Source organism: Pongo pygmaeus, chromosome 8, assembly GCF_028885625.2.
Source record: "Pongo pygmaeus isolate AG05252 chromosome 8, NHGRI_mPonPyg2-v2.0_pri, whole genome shotgun sequence".
Classification (NCBI taxonomy): Eukaryota; Metazoa; Chordata; class Mammalia; order Primates; family Hominidae; genus Pongo; species Pongo pygmaeus.
The window spans coordinates 69,371,587-69,396,891 of NC_072381.2; the positions used below are offsets into that span (position 1 = coordinate 69,371,587).

General features: G+C 41.6%; 1 protein-coding gene across 2 annotated transcripts in view; it reads right to left on the reverse strand.

Moving 5' to 3' along the window:
• Positions 1-21,272, reverse strand: part of OIT3 (oncoprotein induced transcript 3) — a 39,541-nt gene extending 18,269 nt beyond the window's left edge. Inside the window, exons 1-6 of one of the 2 annotated variants that reach the window (XM_054435581.2) lie at positions 21,128-21,272; positions 15,928-16,302; positions 14,496-14,603; positions 8,233-8,355; positions 3,084-3,206; positions 1,462-1,622 (exon numbers count right to left, since the gene is read on the reverse strand). In XM_054435581.2, the coding sequence (XP_054291556.1) occupies positions 1,462-1,622; positions 3,084-3,206; positions 8,233-8,355; positions 14,496-14,603; positions 15,928-16,302; positions 21,128-21,188 (951 nt within the window). In that variant the 5' untranslated portion in view covers positions 21,189-21,272. The remainder of the gene's footprint in view (positions 1-1,461; positions 1,623-3,083; positions 3,207-8,232; positions 8,356-14,495; positions 14,604-15,927; positions 16,303-21,127) is intronic. The other variant, XM_054435582.2, reaches the window with a different exon arrangement.
• Positions 21,273-25,305: the final 4,033 nt, after the last annotated feature.

Genomic DNA, 25,305 nt, shown 5'->3' on the forward strand with positions numbered 1-25,305 from the left:
TTGCCAGCCTGGGCAACAAAAGCAAAACTCCATTTCAAAATTAAAAAAAAAAAAAAAGAGTTTTACACACTACTTCTTGGGCAGCCCCACACATTCCTTTGGGGTGTTACTCATAATACCTGATCTATGCAGAATCAGCGAATTCAAAGCTCTGGTATTTTAGAAAAGGACAGCTTCCGCCTGTTATGTTTCTTTCAGGAGTTTTAGACCTGGTGATACTGTGGCAGCATGACCTTGTGTGAACTCTTGCACACTCAGAATTTTGGCTGTGGCATTTACCGGATGGTTTTCAGCTCTTTATCACCAGATTCCTCTGCTCTGCCATGCATGGGACAATAGCACCAACCTACCATGCGGCATGTCCATTTGATTATCCACAGATATGATCGACATAACTTGCCTCAAGTGGGACCGCCTGCTCCTTGAATATCCTCCACTTGTCTCACTGCAAGTCGAATCAGCTTTCTGGTTTTCATTTAGAGTCATAAATATTCATTTAACCAAAGGATCGCAAAGGCCTCCGTGCTGATCCACATGCAGGCCCCCTCTGCTCTTGCAAGTTGCTGTCAGATCATGGCACTCATCACCACAGTCCCTGCCTAAACCCATTTCTGTTGGATCAAATCCAGATGGCTCACCCTAGCACACGAGGCAGGCCTTTGGAAGCTCAGCCTGCCCCACCTACTTTTCCAGTTTCATTTTCCAGTACGAATTCCTGGCCAGTCCGGCTACACTCTCCACACACCTCTGCACAGGCCTGCATATCCCCTCTCAGAGACTAGCTCACTTGTTTCCTATCTGAAAGGCCCTTTCTTTTCCTCTCTGCTGTGTAAACCACACACACACTTCCACCTGGATCCAAGTCCCACTTGTCTTGACTGCTTCTGTGATTGTCCCTTGACTGGACTCCTACAGGACCTGTCATCTGTCTCGCTGTTCATCCTTTCCTTACATTTTCTGTGTCGTCATCTCAATTCTGCTGTGCAAATTCCTAAAAGGCAGGATTCCATACATTTCTAACTCTCCAGCACAGGGCTGTGTGCAGATTTTTGGATGAAAGTATAAACCTTTTCACTCAACCTGTTCAATACTTGAACTCATTCACTGCACCACAAATGAACCATCAACTGTATTAGTTGCTTTCTTCAAATAAAATAATTGGTCAGAGAGGATGTAGCCAGCCTCCCAGTACCACTGGTACTGATGCATTCAGGAAAATGTGCATACTGGAGAGATGGGGCTATTTGAAAACAGGAATAGCAGAATTCTTCACAGTGCCAGGACCACAGCAGATGCTCAATAACACGTTGGTTAAATGAATGACATAAGATGTTTTGAGCTCAATTCTTTTGTGTGTAAATATCTCATCGATGACACAAGCCACATGGCATACCTCTGTCCACTACCTCCCAAATAACCGGCTTTTGGTCATTCCCCAAGTGCCCTCCAGGAGGAACCTACATCGACCACTGTACCACATGTCTTGAGAGAGAAGAGGATGTTGACATGGGTGCCGTTGGACACTCCTCGGCAAGAGGTGTTGGTCAGGAAGAGCTCCAGGCCACCAACCAGCTCCCTGGGGATGCTCACTTCAATGGCATTCGATTTGCACAACACGGGGACTGCAGAGAAAAAGGGCCACTGTTAGAGCCAGGAAACCTGAATCAGGAGGAAGGCTTTTAGGAGAAATAATTTCACCCTCACACAACCTGAGCTTTTTGTTCCATCCCCAAGGAAATCAGAGGGGCTGAAAACAAGTTGGTGAATAAAACCACTATTCCTGACTCCCAAGATAATGGTGAAATAATGTTCCTCAAATATACGGTTTCCTGAATTAGGAAATACCAGGTTCGACTTTCAATTCACCAAACATTGGTTTCGAAGTGTAGACAGCATAACTCTGTGAACTGGAACACCTAAGGTATTAACTTTCAGCACAAACACAACTTATTAGCAATACAGAAAAAGTGCTGCTTTGATATAGGCCTAAGATACATAACGATACTGCTGTGACTTTACCATTAATTACTGCCTTGTAAAACAGAGACAATAAAAACAGTGTTAGTGCACTTGGGAAAGGCTTCCAAATTGTCCTTGCATTGCTCAGGAAACCATAAACTCTGACTATAAATTTCACCACTTTACCTTAATATAAAAAAGATTGCTTTTCCTTAGCATTCCCAGGTTCTTCTCTAGACTCTGCAAGTATCCTGAAAAGAATACTTGAGTTCTGTCAGAGTCCAATACATGAAGACATATCATAACAATGGTATCGTGCAAAGAAATCAGAAATAGGTGCCCATTACATATTTGTTAGATGAATGAATGAATATTCTGGACATCAAGAACTAGATTTCCAGGCCAGGTACAATGGCTTATGCCTGTAATCCCAACACTTTGGGAAGCCAAGGAAGGCGGCTCACTTGAGGTCAGGAGTTCGAGACAAGCCTGGCCAACATGGTGAAACCCCGTCTCTACTAAAAATACAAAAATTAGCCATGCATGGTGGCATATGCCTGTAATCCCAGCTACTCAGGAGGCTGAGGCAGGAGAATCACTTGAACCCAGGAGGTAGAGGTTGCAGTGAGCTGAGATCACATCACTGCACACTCCACCTGAGCAACAGAGTGAGACTCTGCCCAAAAAAAAAAAAAAAAAAGAATTAGATTTCCAGAAAATAATTCTCAGAGGATTGTTAACCCTCATATCCTAAGTGCAGGGAGAAGAATATGTTCCTCAGGACTTTCAACTGAGTTCACTTAGTTTCAACCCTGTTAGAAAAGACAGGAGATGTATCAATGTCTTATGCTTCCATATTGAGTATTAGTCATACAACTAACCATAGAAAGTAGTCAAAAATAAAAGGTAAACAGCAAAGGAAAGTTAAGTTTTTGGTAATCTTTTCTTAGAGATCTTCTCTGTTAAATGATTCCAGAGTGATGATTCAGCAATACACACTGCTTGAAGAGCCATTGTTCTAAAAGATGAGAACCCTGACACACCTGGGGGAGGAAGACAAAGTGCTTTGGGAGAGGAAGAAGTGTGATCAGAGTAGAGACAAGTCCCCCCGCCCCATGTACTACCTTGGCAAGTGTGGTTATCCTCAGACAGCACCAGGCCCCGGGGACATTCACACTGGTAGCCTTTCTCAGATCCAAGGCAAGAGTGGCTGCAGCCACCATTGTTATTGTGGCATCCTTCAATGTCTGCAGTAGAAACCAACAGAAAAGGGAATCATCTTGCAACCCTCTACCCCAAGAATTCTGGCACTTTGCATCAGGGATTACACTTAACTTATGGCAGCATCCCTGGTGCCTAACCCAGTGACTGGACATTCAGGCAAGACCTCAAGGAATGTTTATGAAATATCATAGTTACAAAGAGCAATCTTCCAACATCCATAACTCTACCCAATTAAGCTGGTCAGGAATTTTGTAGCATGTCCTTCAGTTTGGGTTTGTCTGATGTTTTTCTCATGGTTAGCCTGGGGTTATGAGTTTTTAGGATTAGAACCCAAAAGTCATTTCTTATTTGCTGTAACATTTAATCTACCCAATTTGACATTTTATAGAGCACTATTGATGTAAAAGAGACTGACGGAATATAAATTCACCTGAACTGGCTGGATGGATCTGACTTATTGTGGACTGGCTGGGTCACCTGGCCCTCTCCTCAAATATCTAGGACAAGAGCACTGGGGATAAAGGGCTTTGGGCTGACAGCACACTATAAAAAGGAGGCCTGGACAACATGCTGAGTCCATTCAACCAAACCCTTGGTGATGGTCCTTTCACGGGATAGTTTTGTTTAATTTTCCCTTTTTAATGTTTTACATGTTCAAAAAGCAAACTCAAGCCAAATGGACAAAAAGGAAAAATATTCCATTGAAAACAAAATAATCTACAAGGTGATTTCAAATTTAACAGAGAAAAAAAATGACCTTTGTGGGACTTGGACATTATCTTCTAGGTCAGAGGTTGTCATATTCTAATCTGCACACATTATTACAAATAAAGTTTTATTGGCACATAGCCATGTGCATTCATTTACCTTCATGGCTGCTTTCTCACTACAAGAACAGAGTTGAGTAGTTTCTACAGATTCTGTATGGTCCACAAAGCCTAAAGTATTTACCATCTGACCTTTGGAGAAAAGTTTGCTGACCCCTGTTCTAGGTTAAAGTAAAGAAAGGGGATGTTTTCAAAACATCTGAGATGCTCAGGGAAAGATAAAAACTGATTTCCAATTATAGCTATAACTCTCTCAGTTCAATAATAGTTTTTAAAAAGCAGTTATTTGGAACATCAATAAATTAACAGGATGAATTAGTTTTTGTGAAATGTATGTAGAGAAAAATATGGCAATGAATTACTCTTTGCAACACTTGAGATTAATACCAGTTTTTACATCTGTATATATTTTTTTGTTTTTTGTTTTTGTATTTTTAGTAGAGGCAGGATTTCACTGTGTTAGCCAGGATGGTCTCGATCTCCTGACCTCGAGATCTGTCCGCCTCGGCCTCCCAAAGTGCTGGTATTACAGGCGTGAGCCACTGCACCCGGCCATTATACATCTGTGTATTTTTAAAGGATAAAAGCACACCTAGAGGCTTTTGAAATGGCTAAAGATTATATATAATACTATAGAAGAAAGCACAAAAATATGCTATAAGATGTTAAAATGAACATTAATAGCACTTTTTTTCCTTAAAAATTACCTTCCTTAAGTCATTTTATTTCTCTGAGTCACAATTTCAATATCTGTAAAATGAAGAGGTTGCACTAAATGTTCATTCAGGATATTTCCAGGTCTAAAAATACAAAATACAAAATAAACTGAAAATTTAAATTAGCTTAAAATATTTAAGTCTCTCAGGAAGATATACCAAAATGTTTAGAATGGATATATCTGGCAAATGGATTGTGGGTCATTTAAATTATTTTCTGTTGCTCCTCTATATTTTCTTCTACACTTTTATGATAAAACAAAACAGGTCGGGCGCGGTAGCTCACACCTATAACCCCAGCCCTTTGGGAGGCCAAGGCAGGTGGATCGTGTGAGGTCAGGAGTTCAAACCAGCCTGGCCAACATGGTGAAAGAACACGAGGTCAGGAGATCGAGACCATCCTGGCTAACATAGTGAAACTCCATCTCTACTAAAAATACAAAAAAAATTAGCCAGGCATGGTGGCAGTCGCCTGTAATCCCAGCTACTGGGGAGGTTGAGGCAGGAGAATCACTTGACCTGGGAGGCAGAGGTTGCTGTGAGCTGAGATGGCCCCACTGCACTCTAGCTTGGGCGACAAAGTGAGACTCCGTCTCAAAAAAAAAAAAAATTAATAATAATAAATAAAAAATAAGTAAAACAAAACAATAAAAATTACTTAAAAACTAACAAGAGCTGAATTAATGCAGGAACAGAAAAATACTGCATGTTCTCACTTGTACGTGGGAGCTAAACAATGGGTACACACAGACATAAAGATGGGACAAATACAAACTATATAAAAAGAGACACAGGGAGCCTGGCACAGTGGCTCACACCTGTAACCCCAGCACTTCGGGAAACCGAGGCAGGTGGATTGCTTGAGCTCAGGAGTTCGAAACCAGCCTGGCCAACATGGCGAAACCCTGTTTCTACAAAAATACAAAAACTAGCTTGGTGTGGTGGTGCACGCCTGTAGTCCCAGCTTCTTGAGAGGCTGAGGTGGGAGGATCACCTTAGCCCAGGGAGGTGGAAGCTACAGTGAGCCAAGATGGTACCACTGTACTCTAGCCTGGGTGACAGAGTGAGACCTTGTCTCAAAAAAAAAAAAAAAAAAAGACACTGGGAACTCCAAAAGGTAGGAGGAGGGAGCAGGATGAGGGTCGAAAAACTACCTATTGGGTACTACATTCACCAGTTGGGTGATGGGCTCAATAGAAACCCAAACCCAGCATTAAGCAATATATCCATGTAACAAACCTGTGCATGTACCCCCTGAATCTAAAAAAAAAAAAAAAATTAAAAAGGGCCTTTTTTTTTTTTTAAAAAAAAGAACATATAATTATCAAATAGCTTAGCTAAAGAAACATATATGTTTGGACTATCAATAAAACTTAAGGGTTATAAACAGGAATATTAATCCTAAAGTATAACTCACACTTAATTTTCATCTTCTGCTAAAATATTTTTTCAGTTATGGTTATTAGGTTTTAAGATTATATAAGGGAGGATTAACTGCAATCTTTCCAATAAAGTACTCATAAATAATTACAAATGTTTTTATGGAACATTTTATTAATATTCAAATATACAAAGATTATTACATAAAATAATTAAGATTTAAGGAGGACTCTGGATATTACCCCTATTCAATAAAGTTTAGAATACATTTAGACTTATATAAGGAACAGTAATTTAATATTCTGGTTAATGGTCTCTCAGTTAATAATGCAAAGTTTGTTGCATGAAATAAAATATGGACACTAGCCATAATTTTTCCTTTTGGGGTAGTATTTTATTATTTTGAAAATTGCTAGAATAAAGTGAACTTTTGTAAGCAGTACCACAGCTCTATTATTCCACAAATTTAATTATCCTAAGGAACAAATATATGTCCTCTGTAAATAATAACAATTACACCATTTATCTCTCCATATAATCTGCAGGGTGTCATGAGAACTCTGACTTATTAAAGTAGAAGTGATGGGATTTTTTTTTTTAGCTGGAGTCTCTCTTTGTCGCCCAGGCTGGAGTGCAGTGGTGCTATCTTGGCTCACTGCAACCTCCACCTCCCAGGTTCAAGTGATTCTTGTGCCTCAGCCTCCTGAGTAGTTGGGATTACAGGCGCCCGCCACCACGCCCAGCTAATTTTTGTATTTTTAATAGAGACGGGGTTTTACCATGTTGGCCAGGCTGATCACGAACTCCTGACCTCAAGTGATTCACCCGCCACAGTGTCCCAAAGTACTGGGATTACAGGCGTAAGCCACTGTGCCTGGCCGAAGTGATGGAATTTTAGTTGTGACAATTTGCAAGGGTAAATGTGCCTTAGAGAAGGGATATTATCTAAGTTTCATATAATAATGGCAGGCAATTTCCATTTCAATTATTTGATATATATTATTAATTCTTTTTTGTTATTAGTTATATAAATGTATAAAGTCCTATAAAATGTCTGCTATTAAAAATAGATCTAAAAGTAAAATAAAATAGATTATTTTATTTATCTCCCCAAACTATATTCCTCTCCCATAAACACAAAGCATATGGGGAGGAGAGGAAATGGTTTCATGTAAACCAGTTTCTCAAACTTCCAATATGATAAAAATCACCCGTGGAACTTGTTAAAAACACAAACTCTAAGGCCCCATCTTAGCTCCTCTGAAGCCAAGGATCCAGGAGAGGGTCTGGGAGGGGCTAAGCGTAAAAGCCCCAGGTGCTTCTCAGCATCAGGGAAGTTTGGGAAACACAGCTGTCAGCCAGTGGTTATGCTACTGCCTCCATTACCTGGCCAGTCCAGGTGTGCTCCTTGGACCAGCAGCATAGGTGACTCCTAGAACTCATTTAAAAATGCAATATCTTGACCTGATCTCAGACCTTCTAAATCAGAATCTGCATTTTGACAAGATCGTAAGTGATTTGTGGGCACATTAAAGCTGGAGAAATACCGAATATCCCCCCTCCTTTTTTTTTTTGAGATATTTTCTCTCTGTTGCCCAGGCTGGAGTGCAGTGGCACAATCATAGCTTAGTGCAGCCTCAAATTCTTGGGCTCAAGTAATCCTACTGCCTCAGCCTTCTGAGTGGCTGGGACTACAAGCATGCACTACCATACCCAACTAATTTTTATTTTTTAATTTTTTGTAGAGATAGTGTCTTACTATGTTGCCCAGGCTGGTCTTAAACTCCTGGCCTCAAGTGATCCTCCCACTTCAGCCTCCCAAAGTGCTGTGATTTCAGGCATGAACCACTGCACCTGGCCAGAACACCCTATTTTTATTTCTCATATAAAAATGTGGCTTTCTGCCTCTTGCAAAATTCCCTCCTGTTAAATCTTAGAGACAAAATCAAAACTGAATTCTGTCCACAGCGTGAGTATTCTCAATGTTGATGAACCCCTTTTGTCATTTCTTTGCACAGCCAAACTGTTGCTCTCTTCGGACACTAAGGCAGTTTCCTGAACATCAGAGAATAAGCCAGTGGCTTCCTTTGGGCTCTTGATTTGGGTCCCTTCTTGCCCATTCTCACCTTCACAAGTCTTGCCATCACTTCTTAGCACACGGCCAACCCCACACTCACAGCGGTAGGAGTTTTTGAGGTTCACACAGATCTCACTGCAGCCACCATTGTTTTGCTCACATTCATTTTTATCTGCAGAAGAGAAACCACACTGTTTCTATACTGCTGAGTGATTCAGCCTTTTCCCAACCCCCCGGGCAGAATTTCCACATCTTTTCAGATCCTGTTGATGCACCTTCCACCACCCACCTCCCCCTCTGATCCAGTATCATCACCCCCACCCACCCGATCTCCTCAACCACGTTATTGGTTCATCTGCCCTTTGCTGAGTGGAAGGTACCTAATTGCTTGCCAATTACCTTCTCTTCAGGGAAAAACAATGGGAAAATGAAGTTCCTTTTGTGTCGTGGGTACACCTACTTATTTGCATTGGTGAGTTTCACTTTCTTTAATGAGTTCCTGAGAAGTTGCTAAATAAATACAAACTTACAAAGTAAAAGTCATGAAAGGAGCTTCCATTACAGAAGGAAATAGCTGATAAAATATTTTGTAAGGCAATTTTCTTTTGTAACATGAACTATTGCCCTCAAAATCTGTTTTTTAAATTAGTATATTCTCACACTGTACTTAAGCAATGATTGCTAACCTTTTTAAGAATCTGATGAAAGGTATGGACTCTTGCTGTAAAAAAATGCACAGTTGGCAGTAAATGTCTACGCTTTTCTTTCTACAAACAAGGAAAAGGAAGCTTGGGAGCTACATTTGTTATAGTCCTCAGGAATAACAGGCCCAGATAGGACATAAACCAAGGACTGAGGTTAAACACCCATGCGGTGACAGGAGGCATGGCCTTGGCCCCAGGAGAGGAGATAAGCTGTGACTGAAACCCTGCTTAAGTCTAAGACCCCAGAAAATGTATCCCCTCAATGAGATGGGGAGAAGAACTTTGCCCAGTGGCCCGGGGAAGCAATAAGGAAACTCTTCCCAAGGCTCTAGGAGGAAGAAAAGCCTTCACAAACAATGGAAGCCCCACGCCAGGGCTCTGCCATGGCTGAAGTACGGTTTTACACTTCCCACATGGTATGGGGAAACTTGAATCTGAGAAATTGATGGAAAATTTGGCCTAGGTCTGATAAAGCATCTGTGATGCCGACAGGAGCATTTGAAAAAGTGCTCTGTGTAAAACTTCCTCAAACCAGGTGCTGTGGTTTGGATATTTGACTCCTCCAAATCTCACAGCGAGATTTTTCTTTTTTTTGAGACGGAGTCTCTGTCACCCAGACTGGAGTGCAGTGGTGCGATCTCTGCTCACTGCAACCCCTGCCTCCCGGGTTCAAGCGATTCTCCTGCCTCAGACTTCTGAGTAGCTGGGATTACAGGCACGCACCACCACGCCCAGCTAATTTTTGTATTTTTAGTAGAGACAGGATTTCACCATGTTGGCCAGGCTGGTCATGAACTCCTGACCTCAAGTGATCCACCTGCCTCGGCCTCCCAAAGTGCTGGGATTACAGGCATGAGCCTCAGTGTCTGGCCTCATATTGAGATTTGATCTCAGTGTTGGAAGTGAGGCCTAATGAGAGGTGTTCAGGTCTTGGAGGCAGGTCCCCCGTGAATGGCTTGGTGCTATCTTTGCAGTAATAAGTGAGTTCTTGCTCTATTAGATTAGTTTCAGCATGTTTAAAAGGAGCCTGCCACCTCCGCCTTCTCACTCTGACTTCCTGTCTTGCCATGAGATCTCTGCACATGCCAGCACCCTTCACCTTCCTCCATGAGTGGAAGCAGCCTGAGGCCCTCCCCAGATGCTCAGTCTCCTAGCCAGCAGCATCATAAACCAAATAAACCCATTTTCTTTATAAATTACCCAGCCTCAGGTATTCCTTTATAGCAACACTAAACAAAGATACCAGATGACACGAATGGTGTCCTACAGAAAAAAACTACAACAGAAGACCATTTGCCACAAGACACTTACATGAGGAACGATCCACTGTGAGAGAGCATTAGCGTGATAATTGGAGGCTTTGAACTGGAGATAACAGAATTATCCAGAAAAATCCATAATACAAGTATTTAAAGAATTAGTAAAAAGATAAAAGAAAGGATAATAAGCAAAATAAAAGAAGTGTGTAAAAAGACAAGGCAGAACTGAAAACAAACAAACAGAACTTGTAGAAATGCAAAATGTAGTTGATATTATTAACAATCTTTATCAGGGCCCCTTCTTTCCCTTTCCTCATTATACTGCCTGGAAAGTAGATGGTTAGAGGCCCACAGCCTTCCTGGATGTAGACATGGTGACATCCGTGCTTGGGTAGGTCACTTAGAAGGCTCTATTCCAAGCCTGGACTGCTTATCTTGGACTGTAGCAGGACAAGCGGCAGACAAAACTCCTCAGACACTGAGTTAAAGAAGGAAGGACTTTATTCGGCCGGGAGCTCCGGCAAGACTCAGGTCTCCAACAACCGAGGTCCCCAAGTGAGCAATTCCTGTCCCTCTTAAGGGCTTACAACTCTAAGAGGGTGCACGTGAGAGGGTCGTGATCGATTGAGCAAGCAGGGGCGTACGTGACTTGGGGCTGCATGCACTGGTAATTAGAACAGAACAGAACAGAACAGAACAGAACAGAACAAGACAGGGATTTTCACAGTGCTTTTCCATACAATGTCTGTAATCTATAGATAACATAACCGGTTAGGTCAGGGGTCGATCTTTAACTACCAGGCCCAGGGTGTGGTGCCAGGCTGTCTGCTTGTGGATTCCATTTCTGCCTTTTAGTTTTTACTTCTTCTTTTTTCTGGAGGCAGAAATTGGGCATAAGACAATATGAGGGGTGGTCTCCTCCCTTAGGACTGATTTTTTTTTTTTTAATATGAGAGAGAAATAAACTTCTACTTATTTAACCCATCATTATTTGGGGTTTATTGTTATAGCCAATGAAGACACTCTATGCCCCAGCATAGAGTATGCCTAGCAGTAACCTGCTAGAGAAAATCTCACACTATTGGGTAAGGTATCATTTTTATGTTAATTCTAAGAACACACAAAACAATGCTATCTATTGTTATGGGTACATACATAAATAATAAAAGCATTAAAATGGGACAAGAAGAACACATGCTAACTTCAAAACAATGATTACTCCTGGAGGGTGAGAAAAGAAAGCAGGATGGTGTGGGATGGCTTTATTGTATTTACAAAATTTTATTTAAATTAAAAGAAAAAGGGGGCTGGGCATGGTGGCTCACGCCTGTAATCCCAGCACTTTGGGAGGCCAAGGTGGGTGGATCACCTGAGGTCAGGAGCTCAAGACCAGCCTGGCCAACATGGTGAATCCCTGTCTCTACTAAAAATACAAAAAAATTAGCCAGGCATGGTGGTGGGCGTCTGTAATCCTAGCTACTCTAGAGGCTGAGGCGGGAGAATCACTTGAACCTGGGAGGTGGAGGTTGCAGTGAGTCGAGATTGTGCCATTGCACTCCAGCCTGGGCAACGAGAGTGAAACTCCATCTCAAAAAAAAAAGAAAAGAAAAACAAAAAGGAAGCAAAACTTAACTCTAGTTAAATCTAGGTACATGAGTGTCTGTTATATTATTTTCTTGTATGCTGCCTGAACAAATTATATAATTTAAAAGAAATAATTAAAATTATTACATTTAAATAAAAACTAAAGGAAAATTGACACATGCTCACAAACACAAAACACTGTCTACAAATTTCAGAGGATTCATCATCTCCCTGAAGTCCCACAGACCCCACATAGGAACTTGGAGCTTTGATAGAAAAAGATTGTCTAAGATAAATTAAGGAAGAGATGTGAATGATATGCTACCTTTGATGTTTAAAAATGGCCAATAAGTAAACATATTGATATGATTTGGCTGTGTCTGCACCCAAATCTCACCTTGAATTGTAATAATCCCCACGTGTCAAGGGTGGGGCCAGGTGGAGATAATTGAATCATGGGTGCAGTTTCCCCCACACTGTTCTCTTGGTAGTAAGTAAGTCTCACAAAATCCAGTGGTTTTATAAATGGGAGTTCCCCTACACATGCTCTCTTGCCTGCTGCTATGTAAGATGTGACTTTGCTTCTCATTCATCTTCTGCCATGATTGTGAGGCCTCCCCAGCAACGTGGAATGGTGAGTCAATTACACTTCTTTCCTTTATAAATTTCCTTTATAAATCCAGCCTTGGGTATGCTTTTACTAGCAGCATGAGAACAGACTAATACACACACATATATATATATATATATATATTTGCATTTTTAAATCTGACTGTAGAAACCCTGGAAGCACATATAAGAAAATAATATAACCGTTCCCTTGGGATGGAGTTGGGGAAGAGGGAAATGGGGCAAGAGGGTGACTGACAGCTGGACAGTTTGCTGTATACTTTTTCATGTTGTTTAATTTGGGAACCATTTAAATGTATTACTTCTTCAAAAGTTATATTAAAACAAAAGCAAAGAAATGCATGAACAACTCCTGGCTTAAAATAAAGCCAAATATTTTTGAACAGAAATACATGAGGGTAGGCAGAGACTTCAGGAACCACTATTGCCCCTACCCCAAGCCATTTAGCATTAAATCACATACTCAAAATCAACCACACGAGACCCCTAACAACTCCTATGGCAGAGCCGAAACATGCTCCACAGGATGGTCAGTGGGGTTCATTTAGGAGGCTTTATTTATTGATGTATTTATGATTTTTTTTTCTTTTTTCAGAGACAGGGTCTTGCTCTTTCGCCCAGGCTGGAGTGCAGTGACACAATCAGAGCTGATGGCAGCCTTAAATTCCTGGGCTCAGGCAATCCACCTGCCTCAGCTGAGACTACAGCTACTTTGGAGGCTGCCACCATGCCTAGCTAATTTATTTTTATTTTATAGAGACGGGGTCTCACTATGCTGCCCAAGCTAGTCTTAAACTCGGCCTCAAGCAATCCTCTTGCTTCGTCCTCTCAAAGTGCTGGGATTACAGGCATGAGCCATTGCCCCTGGCTCATTTAGGAGACTGAAGAGCAAAAGCTTTTCTAAAACAAGAAGCTACTTGGGCCCAGGATGTCGAAGCTGCAATGAGCTGAGATCACACCACTGCACTCCAGCCTGGGCGACAGAACAAGATCCTGTCTCAAAAACAAACAAAAACCAATAAGGCTTTTATGCTCCTTTCACCTTAATCTCCTACCTCAATCCTGACCTGTTACTGTTCTTCTTGGGGGACCAGGGTAGGGCAATCTTCCCCTTTCTCTCTAGACTTGTTTTACATCTACTTGAGTCTGAATCCAAAAATCTTCATAACATTAAAGAGAAAGAGAGATAATATTCAATCTTGGGGTTTTCATCTCTGTTCTCTTCTAGTTATAGACAACATAATATAAAATTCAAGAACTCTGGATTTCCTACGGACAATCTGACTCATCTTTCTTGCTACTCAGAACAACCAAAATTGTATCAGTGAAGCTAGAGGAGTAAGTCCTTAGATAATTCTAGAACAGTGCTGTTCAACAGAAATATAAAGCAAATTACATATTTAAAATTTTTTAGTAGTCACATTAAAATTTTTTTAAAAGAAACTGGTGAAATTAATTTTAATAATATATTTTATATAACCCAATTATATGCAAAATATTTTCACTTTGATATATAACCAATATTAAAGATATTATTAATATTTTTAGAAACAGAGTCTCATTCTGTCACCCAGGCTAGAGAGCAGTGGTGTAACCATGGCTCACTGTAACCTTGAACTCCCAAGTTCAAGTGATCCTCCCATCTCAGCCTCCTGAGGAGCTCAGACTATGGGTACATGCCATCATACCCACATAATTTTCATATTTTTTGTAGAGATGAGGTTTTTCTTTGTTGTCCAGGGTGGTCTCGAACTCCTGGGCTCAAGCCATCTGCCAGCCTCAGCCTCCCAAAGTGCTGGGATTACAGGTGCGAGCCACCGTGCGTGGCCAAACATCAGTTTTAAAATTAAAATAAAATTAAATTAAAATTCAATTTTTCAGTCATACTAGCCACATTTCAAGTGCACCATGGCCACCTGTGGCTACTCTAGTAGAGGGCACAATTCTCCGCTGTCCCTAATCGTGATACAAATTTGGCGTGGGGCTTTTGGTCCAGGCATAGACTAAAAAGCAAACACCATTCCAAGTGTTTGGAGACACAATCTGGGAAAATGACGGTGCTCTGAGGCAGGAAGAGTTTTTGATTTGTCCTTTCGATCCTAATAGCCTGATTCTTCCTTTGATGAGTTTCTTACCAAAGCATGTCTGCCTGTCAGGGCCTAGCACAGTTCCTGGAGCGCATGTGCACTCGCTGGTATCTGAGCAGCTGCCATGGCAGTCCTCGTCACAGATGTCATAAAAATCTATGGAAGAATAAAGATTATCTTCATGAGAGGAGGAGACCAGAAGACACTCTTTCATTCTTTTTAGAGATGGTGCGGGGGGTCGGGAGGGTGGTATCCCTATGTTGCCCAGGCTGGCCTCGAACCCCTGGGCTCAAGCAATCCTCCCACCTTGACCTCCCAAGTAGCTGGCACTACAGGCATAAGCCACTGCATCCAGCTGACCCTCTTCTTGAGAGAGCCTCATGAGCGCAACCTGGAGGATGAGTTTCCAGCCACCATCAAGCGAATCCTCATTTTTAAGGTTTATATAAACTGATGGAAAACAACAAACTAGGGCATCTTCTGTCATCTAGATCAATGATTCCCAACTTCAGATCCACAGGCCCTTGAGTGGCCATAGAGTTTCTGCAAATCTAAAACCTCACCATACAAGAGCTATAGACTAAGAAAGTGTTATGTCCTACTCTTCTAGTGCTCTATTTTTAAAATGAATACAGATATTGACAGGATTAATAACACAGAAATTAAAAGTATTACTGACATAAAGTAGCTTCTTCCCATTGTATATCACTTAAAAAAATCAGTGGACACTAAACACAATCTAACCACATGGATGTCTGATTATCTATCTATCTATCTATCTATCTATCTATCTATCTATCTATCTATCTATCTTAAAAAGGGGTTCTCCATACTCAAAAGTTGGAAATCCACCATTTAGATAATCTAAATCAATGTTTCATTTTCTTTTTTTCTTTTTTTTTTTTTGAGTCAGAGTCTCACTTTGTCACCCAGGCTGGAGTGCAATGGCACGATTTTCCGCTCACTACAACATCTACCTCCCGGGTTCAAGCAATTCTCCTGCCTCAGCCTCCCGAGTAGCTGGGGTTACAGGTGCCTGCCACCACGCCAGGCTAATTTTTGTATTTCCAGTAGAGACAGGGTTTCACCATAGTGGCCAGGCTGGTCTCTTGGCCAGGCTGGTCTTAAACTCCTGACCTTGTGATCCACCTGCCTCGGCCTCCCAAAGTGCTGGGATTACAGGCGTGAGCCACTGCGCCTGGCCCAATGTTTCATTTTCTAATGTTTTGTTTGAATGGAATTCAGACAAAATTAAAAAGAACTCATCAAAGTCATAGCTCCTTTCCCCTTCTATTTCTTCAGGAATTTTTCGGAAGTTCTAAGAAGAGATCTCAGAAATCAAAGGTATCTTTAGCCCCACATCAATGTTGTTCAGATTGAGATACAGTTGCCACTGTAACTGCATATCCTATAATTGGCACTTTTGGACTCCACCTGTGGCCTTGTTGGTGGAGAAAAAGAGCACAGGGAAGGTACTCACGACCACAGTAGACGTGGAAGCAGACGCTGGGCTTGGTCAGACGATACACATAGTAGCCTCCAGGGCAAGCCTTGACCTCCACCGTGGTGTTCCAGAGACAGCAGTTCCCATTGAAGCTGGCACAAGCCTGGCGTTGCACAATGCCGTCACCTTCTAGGGGGTGGCTGCCATTGAGCCAGACAGGTGCATGGGTTCCACAGTGGTTTTCTGGTATGCAGAAGGTAGGCATGGCATCTCCTGCCATGCCCGTGAAGTGGTACCACTCCCCATTCACATGGTTGTCACATAGAGGAGGACCTTGAGACTCATCCAACTGGTGGTCAGTGTTCCTCCAGGGCTCATTCAGGCTGATGTAAGCAGAACAAGGATCTAGGGCTGGAAATGAAAAAGACACCTCAGAGTACCTGGGGTGTTTTGGATCACACCACCAACAGCCCAAGTCCACCTTCTTGGTCTTGCATTTGGACATTTTTGAATTCCAGAGAGAAATTAGTTAAGGTCCCAAAAAAATAGCTGTTTAAGGTTTCTCAGGTTGATTTAAACATGTTGCATAAATGCCCTTTTCAAAATTATTTCAAACCTAAAGTTAAGTGTTAGCATTGAACTGAATTTTTATCCAGAGTAATTATTTGATAGAAGGATAGTTGTTCAGACCAAGGGAGGTTAGGATTAAAGACTCACTGAACTCTGCATGAGTCAGACCATACTCTGAGTATTTTGTTCATACCTGGAGACTGTATTATTATTATTTTTGAAACAGGGTTTGGCTCTGTCGCCCAGGCTGGAGTGCAGTGGTACAATCACGGCTCACTGCAACCTCTGCCTCCTGGGCTCAAGTGATCCTCCCCACTCAGCCTCTGAAGTAGCTGGGACCACAGGCGTATGCCACCACACCTGGCTAATTTTTGTATTATTATTATTATTATTATTTTTTGGTAGAGATAGGGTTTTGGCATCTTGCCCAGGCTGGTCTTGAACTCCTGGGCTCAAGTGATCCTCCTGCCTCAGCCTCCGAAAGTGCTGGGATTACAGGCATGAACCTGGCGCTCGGCTGGAGACTGTATTTTATGAAAGTAATTGACAAACTTGTTCAGAGAAAGTTGACCAGACTTAGAAGGGGTCCTAAAAATTATTTACAGGAGAAGTTGAGAACTATCATTTTGAAAAAAGAACACTGAAGAAAATGCATATTAGTTTAAAAAAATCTGGAATAGGCGTGTGGAAGAGGAATTAGCTATTCTGTTACAAGAACAAGAACGAATTATGGGAAAGCACGTTTCAGTTCAGCTATCCAGTCATGGAGAGGCTGTGTCACAGTGCAGTTAGCTTCCAATCCTTGGAAATTTTCAAAAAAGTATTTGGCTGGCCATTTGTAAAGAAGATTATAGGTGGAATTTTGCATTATTAGAAAGTTTGACTTGATCAGGAATGTGTAAAAGCTCATTCCACTGAAAAGAAAAAGGCCTCGGGCACATGTCACCTACTTTGAAATACACAGTATACTAGCATGTAGTTACCAGAAATATTCTCAAAGTGAATTTTGGTATATATTCTACCAGCTTATTGAAAATACCAAGAACTTTGTGTATTCACAGTTAACCATGGCATTATTATCCTAGCTGTCATATAGCCAAGTTTCTCAGGCATACATATTTAGTGCATAAATTACAAGGACAAATATCTCAACCAAAACATTTTATTGTGTGTCATGAAAACATTGAAAAACAACATTTTGGCCAGGCGCAGTGGCTCACGCCTGTAATCCCAGCACTTTGGGAGGCCGAGGCGGGTGGATCACCTGAGGTCAGGAGTTCAAGACCAGCCTGGTCAACATGGTGAAACCCCACCCCTACTAAAAATACAGAAATTAGCTGGGTGTGGGTGGCGCATGCCTGCAATCCCAGCTACTTGGGAGGCTGAGGCAGGAGAATCGCTTGAACCCGGAAGGTGGAGGTTGCAGTGAGCCGAGACCATACCATTGCATTCCAGCCTGGGCAACAAGAGTGAAACTTCGTCTCATAAATAAACAAACAAATAAATAAATAAATAGAAAAACAACATTTTAATGACTAAAGAACCAATATCTCCAATATTCTCATTGCTCCCCTTAACTCCAGGGAAACTAATTAATGAATCAACATAGGTAAATTGTCCTTATGAAGAATCTATGAAACCAAGAAATTCTAGAAAGGAACATTGGCCAGAGAGTGCTATATTATCCTTCTTAATGCACATGAGGTTGACTTACGTAACTGATATCATAGGCAGGGAATTCACATTACGGCCAATACATTTTGTGGGCAGGGAATTCAGTATTTGCAAATACTGCACAAAAATTAAATATGAATGGGCCATGATCACCAAATCTAACTTGTCTAGAAAATACTTTAGATTTTTCCAATCTACATATCCACAATTCAAAGTTAAGTTTACTCTCTAAACTTCAGTCACATGTAGAGAAAAGTGTAGCCCACTGCTAATGGCCTCCAAGAAAATATGACAATTTAAGACAAGAAATAAGTGGGATATTGCATTTTCTGGAAATAACACGCAGGGTTGCAAATGGCAGAAACAACCCTCTTTCTTTAAAATGCCCCTTATGTATCTCGGCTGAACCCTAGACCATAATCCTTTGAGGGGAAGAAATATCCTCAGATTCTTTCTCCCGTCAAAAGGGACAAATTTCTTCCTCCTTTGCTCTCCCAGCCGTGGCTTTTTCTTACAAATAAGGTTTCCAGAGCAGTTTCACAGGTGATTATAGAGTCATAGAAATATTTGATTCCTCTCCCTGGCTCTAATTTTATAAGAAATGGTTAGATACTTAACTTTCAATCGCTTCTACAGAAACTCCTAAACCTCTCTCAGTAACTATTTCCTTATTTGTAAAGTTTTTCCTTCAAGTTAAATGTCATTTCTTGGGCTGTTTGCTAAAAGTTCACTTCCTCCCCTGCTGTAGGGGAGATAGGGTATGAGGAGGAAAAATTTATCTACCATCTTCTATAACTAACTAAATAACACATATATATTTTTAAAAGTTAACCATCCAATACTTTCTGACATTTAATGTACCCATCCCACTCTACCCCCTTTTAAGGCAGCAATCCAATCTAATAACCTGGCCACTGGTCTTATATCCTGTTTTTAATCTCAGCGTGAAGCCCAGAATCTGGTATTGCGCACACTCATCCTAAAATGCTGATCTATACATCTCAATGCGAAGGCTTCAAAAAGAACAGCTTCCTGGCCTGCCAGAAGCTCCTCAATGGTTTGCTAAGATGCCCACTTGCCAGCTGCCCCTCTGGTGTCTTCCACCAGGACCACGCAGGGCCAAGGGCAGGGAACCATGTCTGTGTCCCTGCCCTTTTGCCCCAGGGTTGAGTCCTCCAACCCTCCAGGTCCTATCCAGCAGACAGCCACCCCTGAATCACAGCCCCCTTTTGACCCTGTGACTAAGCTTGGTCGGGAAGCGCCCCCCCTTTCCTGCTCCCTCCTCTTCCATTCTCCTCCCTCATCACCCCACTTTGCTTCCCCCTTTCCCATCCCTTCTTTTCCTTCTTCTCTCACTTCCCCTGTCCTCTCAGGGCAAACACCAGCTCCAGTCCCCAAAATTCCCCCTTTATCATGCTTCTGGCATTGAGCCAAATATCATCCTTGAGGAGCTGGGGGGTTGGAGGAAAAGATCTGGGAAGGGCGAGGGTATATGGAAAGAATGGGGAATACAGGAGGTACTAGAGGGAGAATAGGTAAGGAGAAGGGTGGGAAGAAAGGGGAGTGGAGATTTTCGGGAGGACAACTTTCTGAGCGACCCTTGGGTTAGTTATTGGCAGCAGATAGGGGGTGATTAATGACAGGTAGCTCAAGCATACTTTTTGGAATAGTTTTGGATTTACAGCATAATTGAGATGATAGGACAAAGAGATCCCACATACCCCACACCCAGTTTCCCTTCTTATGACACGTTACCTTTAGCCATACATTTACCACACATTGGCATGGTACCTTTGTCGCATTAATGACCCACTATTGATACCTTATTATTAACTCAAGTCCACACTTATTCAGACTTCCTTAGTTTCCACCCATATCTTTCTGTTCCAGGATCCCACATTACATTTAGGTGTCAGGTCTCCTTAGCGTCTCAAACCACCATTTTTATTTTTATTTTATTTTTTTTTGAGATGTTGCCCAGGCTGTTGCCCAGGCTGGAGTGCAGTGGTTCGATCTCGGCTCACTGCAACCTCCACATCCCGAGTTCAAGTGATTCTCCCGCCTCAGCCTCCCAAGTAGCTGGAATTACAGGCACGCAACACCATGCCCATCTAATTTTTTTGTGTATGTATTTTTAGTAGAGACGGAGTTTCACCATGTTGGCCAGGCTGGTCTTGAACTCCTGACCTCAGGTGATCCACCTGCCTTGGCCTCCCAAATGCTGGCATTACAGGTGTGAGCCACCGTGCCCGGCCACAAGCCTATTTTTAATGTGTATCCTTTCAGGTACTAGAGCAACCATGAAGAAATAAACCAGGGTCAATTAAATACTGAGCTACTCAAAAGTGTCAAGAAGGATGGTTCTCTCCATCTCACCCCCACCCTCTGTTCTGGTTAGTACTCATATTCTACTAGAAAAAGATGCAAGAGAGAAATCTGTTAGTAACTGGAATTGAAACTTTTCTTTGCCTGATTGGCCAGTTTTGCACCAAGCCTGAGGAGGGAGACAATTTAAGATTCACTCGATCTGCGTAAAAAGTCTTGTTTTCTGATATAAAGACTAATGAGTTTGGTTTATCCAGATCTGTGCCCCTCATAGCAACAGAGCTTTCAGTCCCTTGCCTTCATTAAAGAAAAACTCTATGCTCAACTTTAATTTTTTTTTTTTTTTGGCTCTTCAAGTTGGAACTATAAAAGTGCCTAGAACACAAAGAAGATAGAATTATTTTTACACATACTCCGGAAACTAGCTAGTGAAAGCTGTGGGATATGGCAGATCCATGGAAATTTTGGATGTCCAGGCAAGAGGCTAAATGGAACATGTAACAGAAATTCTCTGGAAATCTATTTTCAAGGATTATCAGGGACTTTTCTTACAAGATTCTAGAGCTAGCATTTAAGGCACTGGAATCTAGTTCTTAATCATCTGTACATTATAGCAAATTGCTACAACAAAAAGTGCATTGTGCCAAGTTCTTGACATGAGACTCACCCACGGGTGACACGGAGGTGCCTGTGATGAAGAGGCAGGTGAGAAGCAGGAACGGAGGCATCCTTCTGGACCAACTGCCAGAAACACTGGAAAATCTTCTTAATACTGGTGTTCCTTTGTCCCCTTCTCTTTCGAGCACTTTTTTTTTTTTAAGGCCTCTAGGCTCTCACGAGAAAGACTTTATCAGCACTGGTAGGGGCTTTATCAGAGGAAGAGGATGAGGATGAGTGGGATAAAGTGTCCACAGCTCTGGCCTTGGCCCCAGAGAGAAGCACTGCTTTACACTGTCAACAGCGTTCCTTTATTGATAGTTTTCTTTAGGAAAAAAAAAAACACAACTCACAATCCCTCATCCTCCTATTGTTTTCTCTCAAGAATTCCCTGCAATGAAACCGCAGTATCTTATCCAGAAGGGAATTCTAAATGAGGGACATCCCTTCACGTCAAATTCTTGCTTTGTGACTTCTAGGAATTGATTTCACAATGTTGCAGCCACAGCACTGCACACTAAACGAGAATGGATGAAGCCAAATCACTGCAACTGTCTTGGTCAGATGGTCGAGGAGCTTATAATAGCACACAAAACAAAATAGTAAGGACAGGTATGGGACAAGGACAGTATTCTCTTGAAATAAGCTCCTGAGTTTGTTTTATTATGGTCTTTGGCCTCAAAACTTCTGAAAGAAACAAGGTTTAAATTGTGTTTTTACCAATTCAAGCAGCAATACCTCATATTTTTATTGTCTTTACTCCCAAAATTAAAAAATGGTTTAATGTTATTTATTTCACTAATTCTCACATTAAGATGGGATAGCAGCTTAAAATTAGAAACTACTCATTAAATTAACACTCTGGAAAATTAAATGTCAAAATTTCCTGAAGTTTCACTTTTAGACAAAGGAGAGAAAATGTGCTTCTTAGCACAATTTTTTTTTTCAGACGGAGTCTTACTCTGTCACTCAGGCTGGAGTGCAGTGGTGTGATCTCGGCTCATTGCAAGCTCCGCCTCCCGGGTTCACGCCATTCTCCTGCCTCAGCCTCCCAAGTAGCTGGGACTACAGGCGCCCACCACCACGCCCAGCTAATTGTTTTGTATTTTTAGTACACGGTGTTTCATGGTGTTAGCCAGGATGGTCTTGATCTCCTGACCTCGTGGTCTGCCCACCTTGGCCTCCCAAAGTGCTGGGATTACAGGTGTGAGCCAACGAGCTCGGGCAATCACTGGTTTTTGACAGTGACAAAAGTACACATGGTCTCCAGAAGCACAGGGTTTATGGTCAAGCAAGGGGTTTCCATTGATCTAAAATTGTAGTTAGCTACTTTATTACTAACATCAGTGGGACACAAGCAATTTGACCATTAACTTATTAAGTTGTGATTTGATGGCAGCAATGGATGACTCTGCTGTCTCATTGCAGGATAGTGTTGCTAACTATCAGTGCTTTAAACAGAAAAAACAATCCCCCACAACTTCCTGTGCCTAGGAAGCCATCTGAGGGTTCATATGTGTTGCAGAGAAAGAGAGGACGTGTGCATGAGATAAACCCAGACTTGTTGCCAGGATTGATTGCTGGAGTCAAGGACTTTCACCAGATAGCCTTTGGTTCTGTAAACAAGAATTCCCAGGATGGTAAGATTTTTTTCCCCCTTATTTCTATTTTTTCCTTTTTAGTTGACCTGCCCTTTCATTTTTTACTTTTTATGATGAAAAATTTCAAATATATATACAAAAGTATAAAGAACAATAATGAACACCCAGCTATAATAATTACTAACATTCTATCAATCTCATTTCATTTACATACCAGTATGCATTTCTAACACATGGTCTTTTTTTTTACATAATCATGATGCTTTTATTACAACTATGAAAATTAGTAATAATTCCTTAACTCATATCCAATCCATATTTAAATTGCTCCAATAGTTCCAAATATTCCTTTTATTGGCTGGATTGAGTCAGGATTCAAACAAGATTTATATATTGCATTTTGATTGTCACTTAAATTTATTTTTGTCGGCTGGGCGCAGTGGCTCACACCTGTAATCCCAGCACTTTGGGAGGCCAAGGTGGGTGGATCATCTGAGGTCAGGAGTTTGAGACCAGCCCGGCCAACATGGTGAAACCCCATCTCTACTGAAAATGCAAAACTAGCCAAGTGTGATGGTGCACATCTGTAATCCCAGCTTCTTGGGAGGCTGAGACAGGAAAATCACTTGAACCTGGGAGGTAGAGTTTGCAGTGAGCCGAGATTGTGCCACTGGACTCCAGCCTGGGCAACAGAGGGAGACTCTGTTTCAAAAAAAAAAAAAAGTATATATATATATATATATATATATATATATATATATACATTTTTTTTTCCATAATGGTCTTCCCCCCTTCCTTCCATTTGTTGAAGAAACCCCATCATTTGTCCTACAGAATGTTCCACGTTTTGGGTTTGGTGAATTGCTTTTTTGTGGTGTCTTATAGTCTCTCCTCTCCCATATTTAATGTTAATGCTTATTCATATGTTATAATTTTTCTAAATTATGTGCTATTAGAATTTAAAAACAAAAATACTCTGGTGACATTAAGAGAATTTAATGTGCAGAAGGCAATGCTAGAAATAGACCAGTTAGGAGGAGGATAAATCAGTCTAGGATACATCTGAGCTAGAGTAACAATTTGAGAGCTACCAACATATAAATGGTAACTGAAATAGGGGAGGGGGGTGAGATCACACCCATGGAAAATGGGGTCCAAGATGGAACCTTGGGGAAGCCTAATATCAAAGATGTGGGCAGAGGAATAGGACGCTGTAAAGGAGACCAAAAAGTAGTCACAGATTTACGAAAGGAAACCCAAGGGTGGAGTCAACAGGAGCTGAAGTTCAAGGAGGAGGGGTTGCTCAGTGCATGATCCATTTATAAAATATTAACATTTATCAAATAAGTATTTTTTTTTTTGAGACAGGGTCTCACTCTATCACCCAGGGTGGAGTGCAGTGGCACGATCTCAGCTCACTGCAGTCTCTGCCTGCGGGGTTCAAACGATTCTCCTGCCTCAGCCACCCGAGTAGCTGGGATTACAGGTGTGCACCACCATGCCCGGCTAATTTTTGTATTTTTAGTAGAGATGGGGTTTTGCCATGTTGCCCAGGCTGGTCTTGAACTCCTGAACTCAAGCTATCCACCCACCCTGGCATCCCAAAGTGCTGGGATTACAGGCAAAGTAGGTAATCTTATATTCAGTAGGATTCATTAAAAATAACTTACACATTTATCCTAAGGAAATATCACAAGCGCACCATGGGAAATAAGGAGTTTGGACGCATTTGGGAGAGCAACAAATGTTGGCAGTGATAAAACTGAATTAAAACTCTGAAGAGTTTCAGTGAAACTGAGCTCTAAAATCTAAGAAGTCCCATTTTTCTGTGAAATCTTTCCAGATAGATTTAAAAAGTCAACCTGTTGGTATTTGTTTTTGAAAGCATCTACCATGTGCTTACCACTGCACCCTGACAAGCAGGATACCACATTAGTGTTAACATCACCTCTGGTTACATCTTTTCTACTCACCAGTCACCATGCTCAGCAGTCCTCCAGCCACTTAGTCTGGTACTTGACCACAGGATGCATTGAGGAGTTGTGATGTAGACGCCATCTCTGTGCCTCAGTTCCTTTCTCTTTAAAGTGATGGTTAGACTAGATCAAGGGTTCTCATCAGAATCACCAGGAGGGCTTGTTGAACACTTGGCTCCACTCCTAGTTTCTGATCCAAAGGGGACCGGAGAACTTGCATTTCTAACAGCTCCAGGAGATGACATGCTGCTGCTCTGGGGACCATGTTCTGAGAACCCTTCTACTTTTTCCACCTCTAAAGTCTATGCTTCCTCAGCAAAACTGCATTACTTACACTCAGTAATAGATTTGACACTATCATTATTTGCCTCTAATCCACTATGCTTTTTTTTCTCTATTGTAAAATATACATAAAATCTGTCATTTTAACCACTTAAGTGTACAGTTCAGTGGCATTAGGTACATTCACATCGTTGGGCAACCATCACCACCACCCACCTCCAGAACTTTGTCATCTTCCCAAACTGAAACTCTGTATGCATAAAACAATAACTTCCCATTTTTCCCTCCCTCAATCCTGGCAGCCACTATTTTACTTCGTATTTCTATGA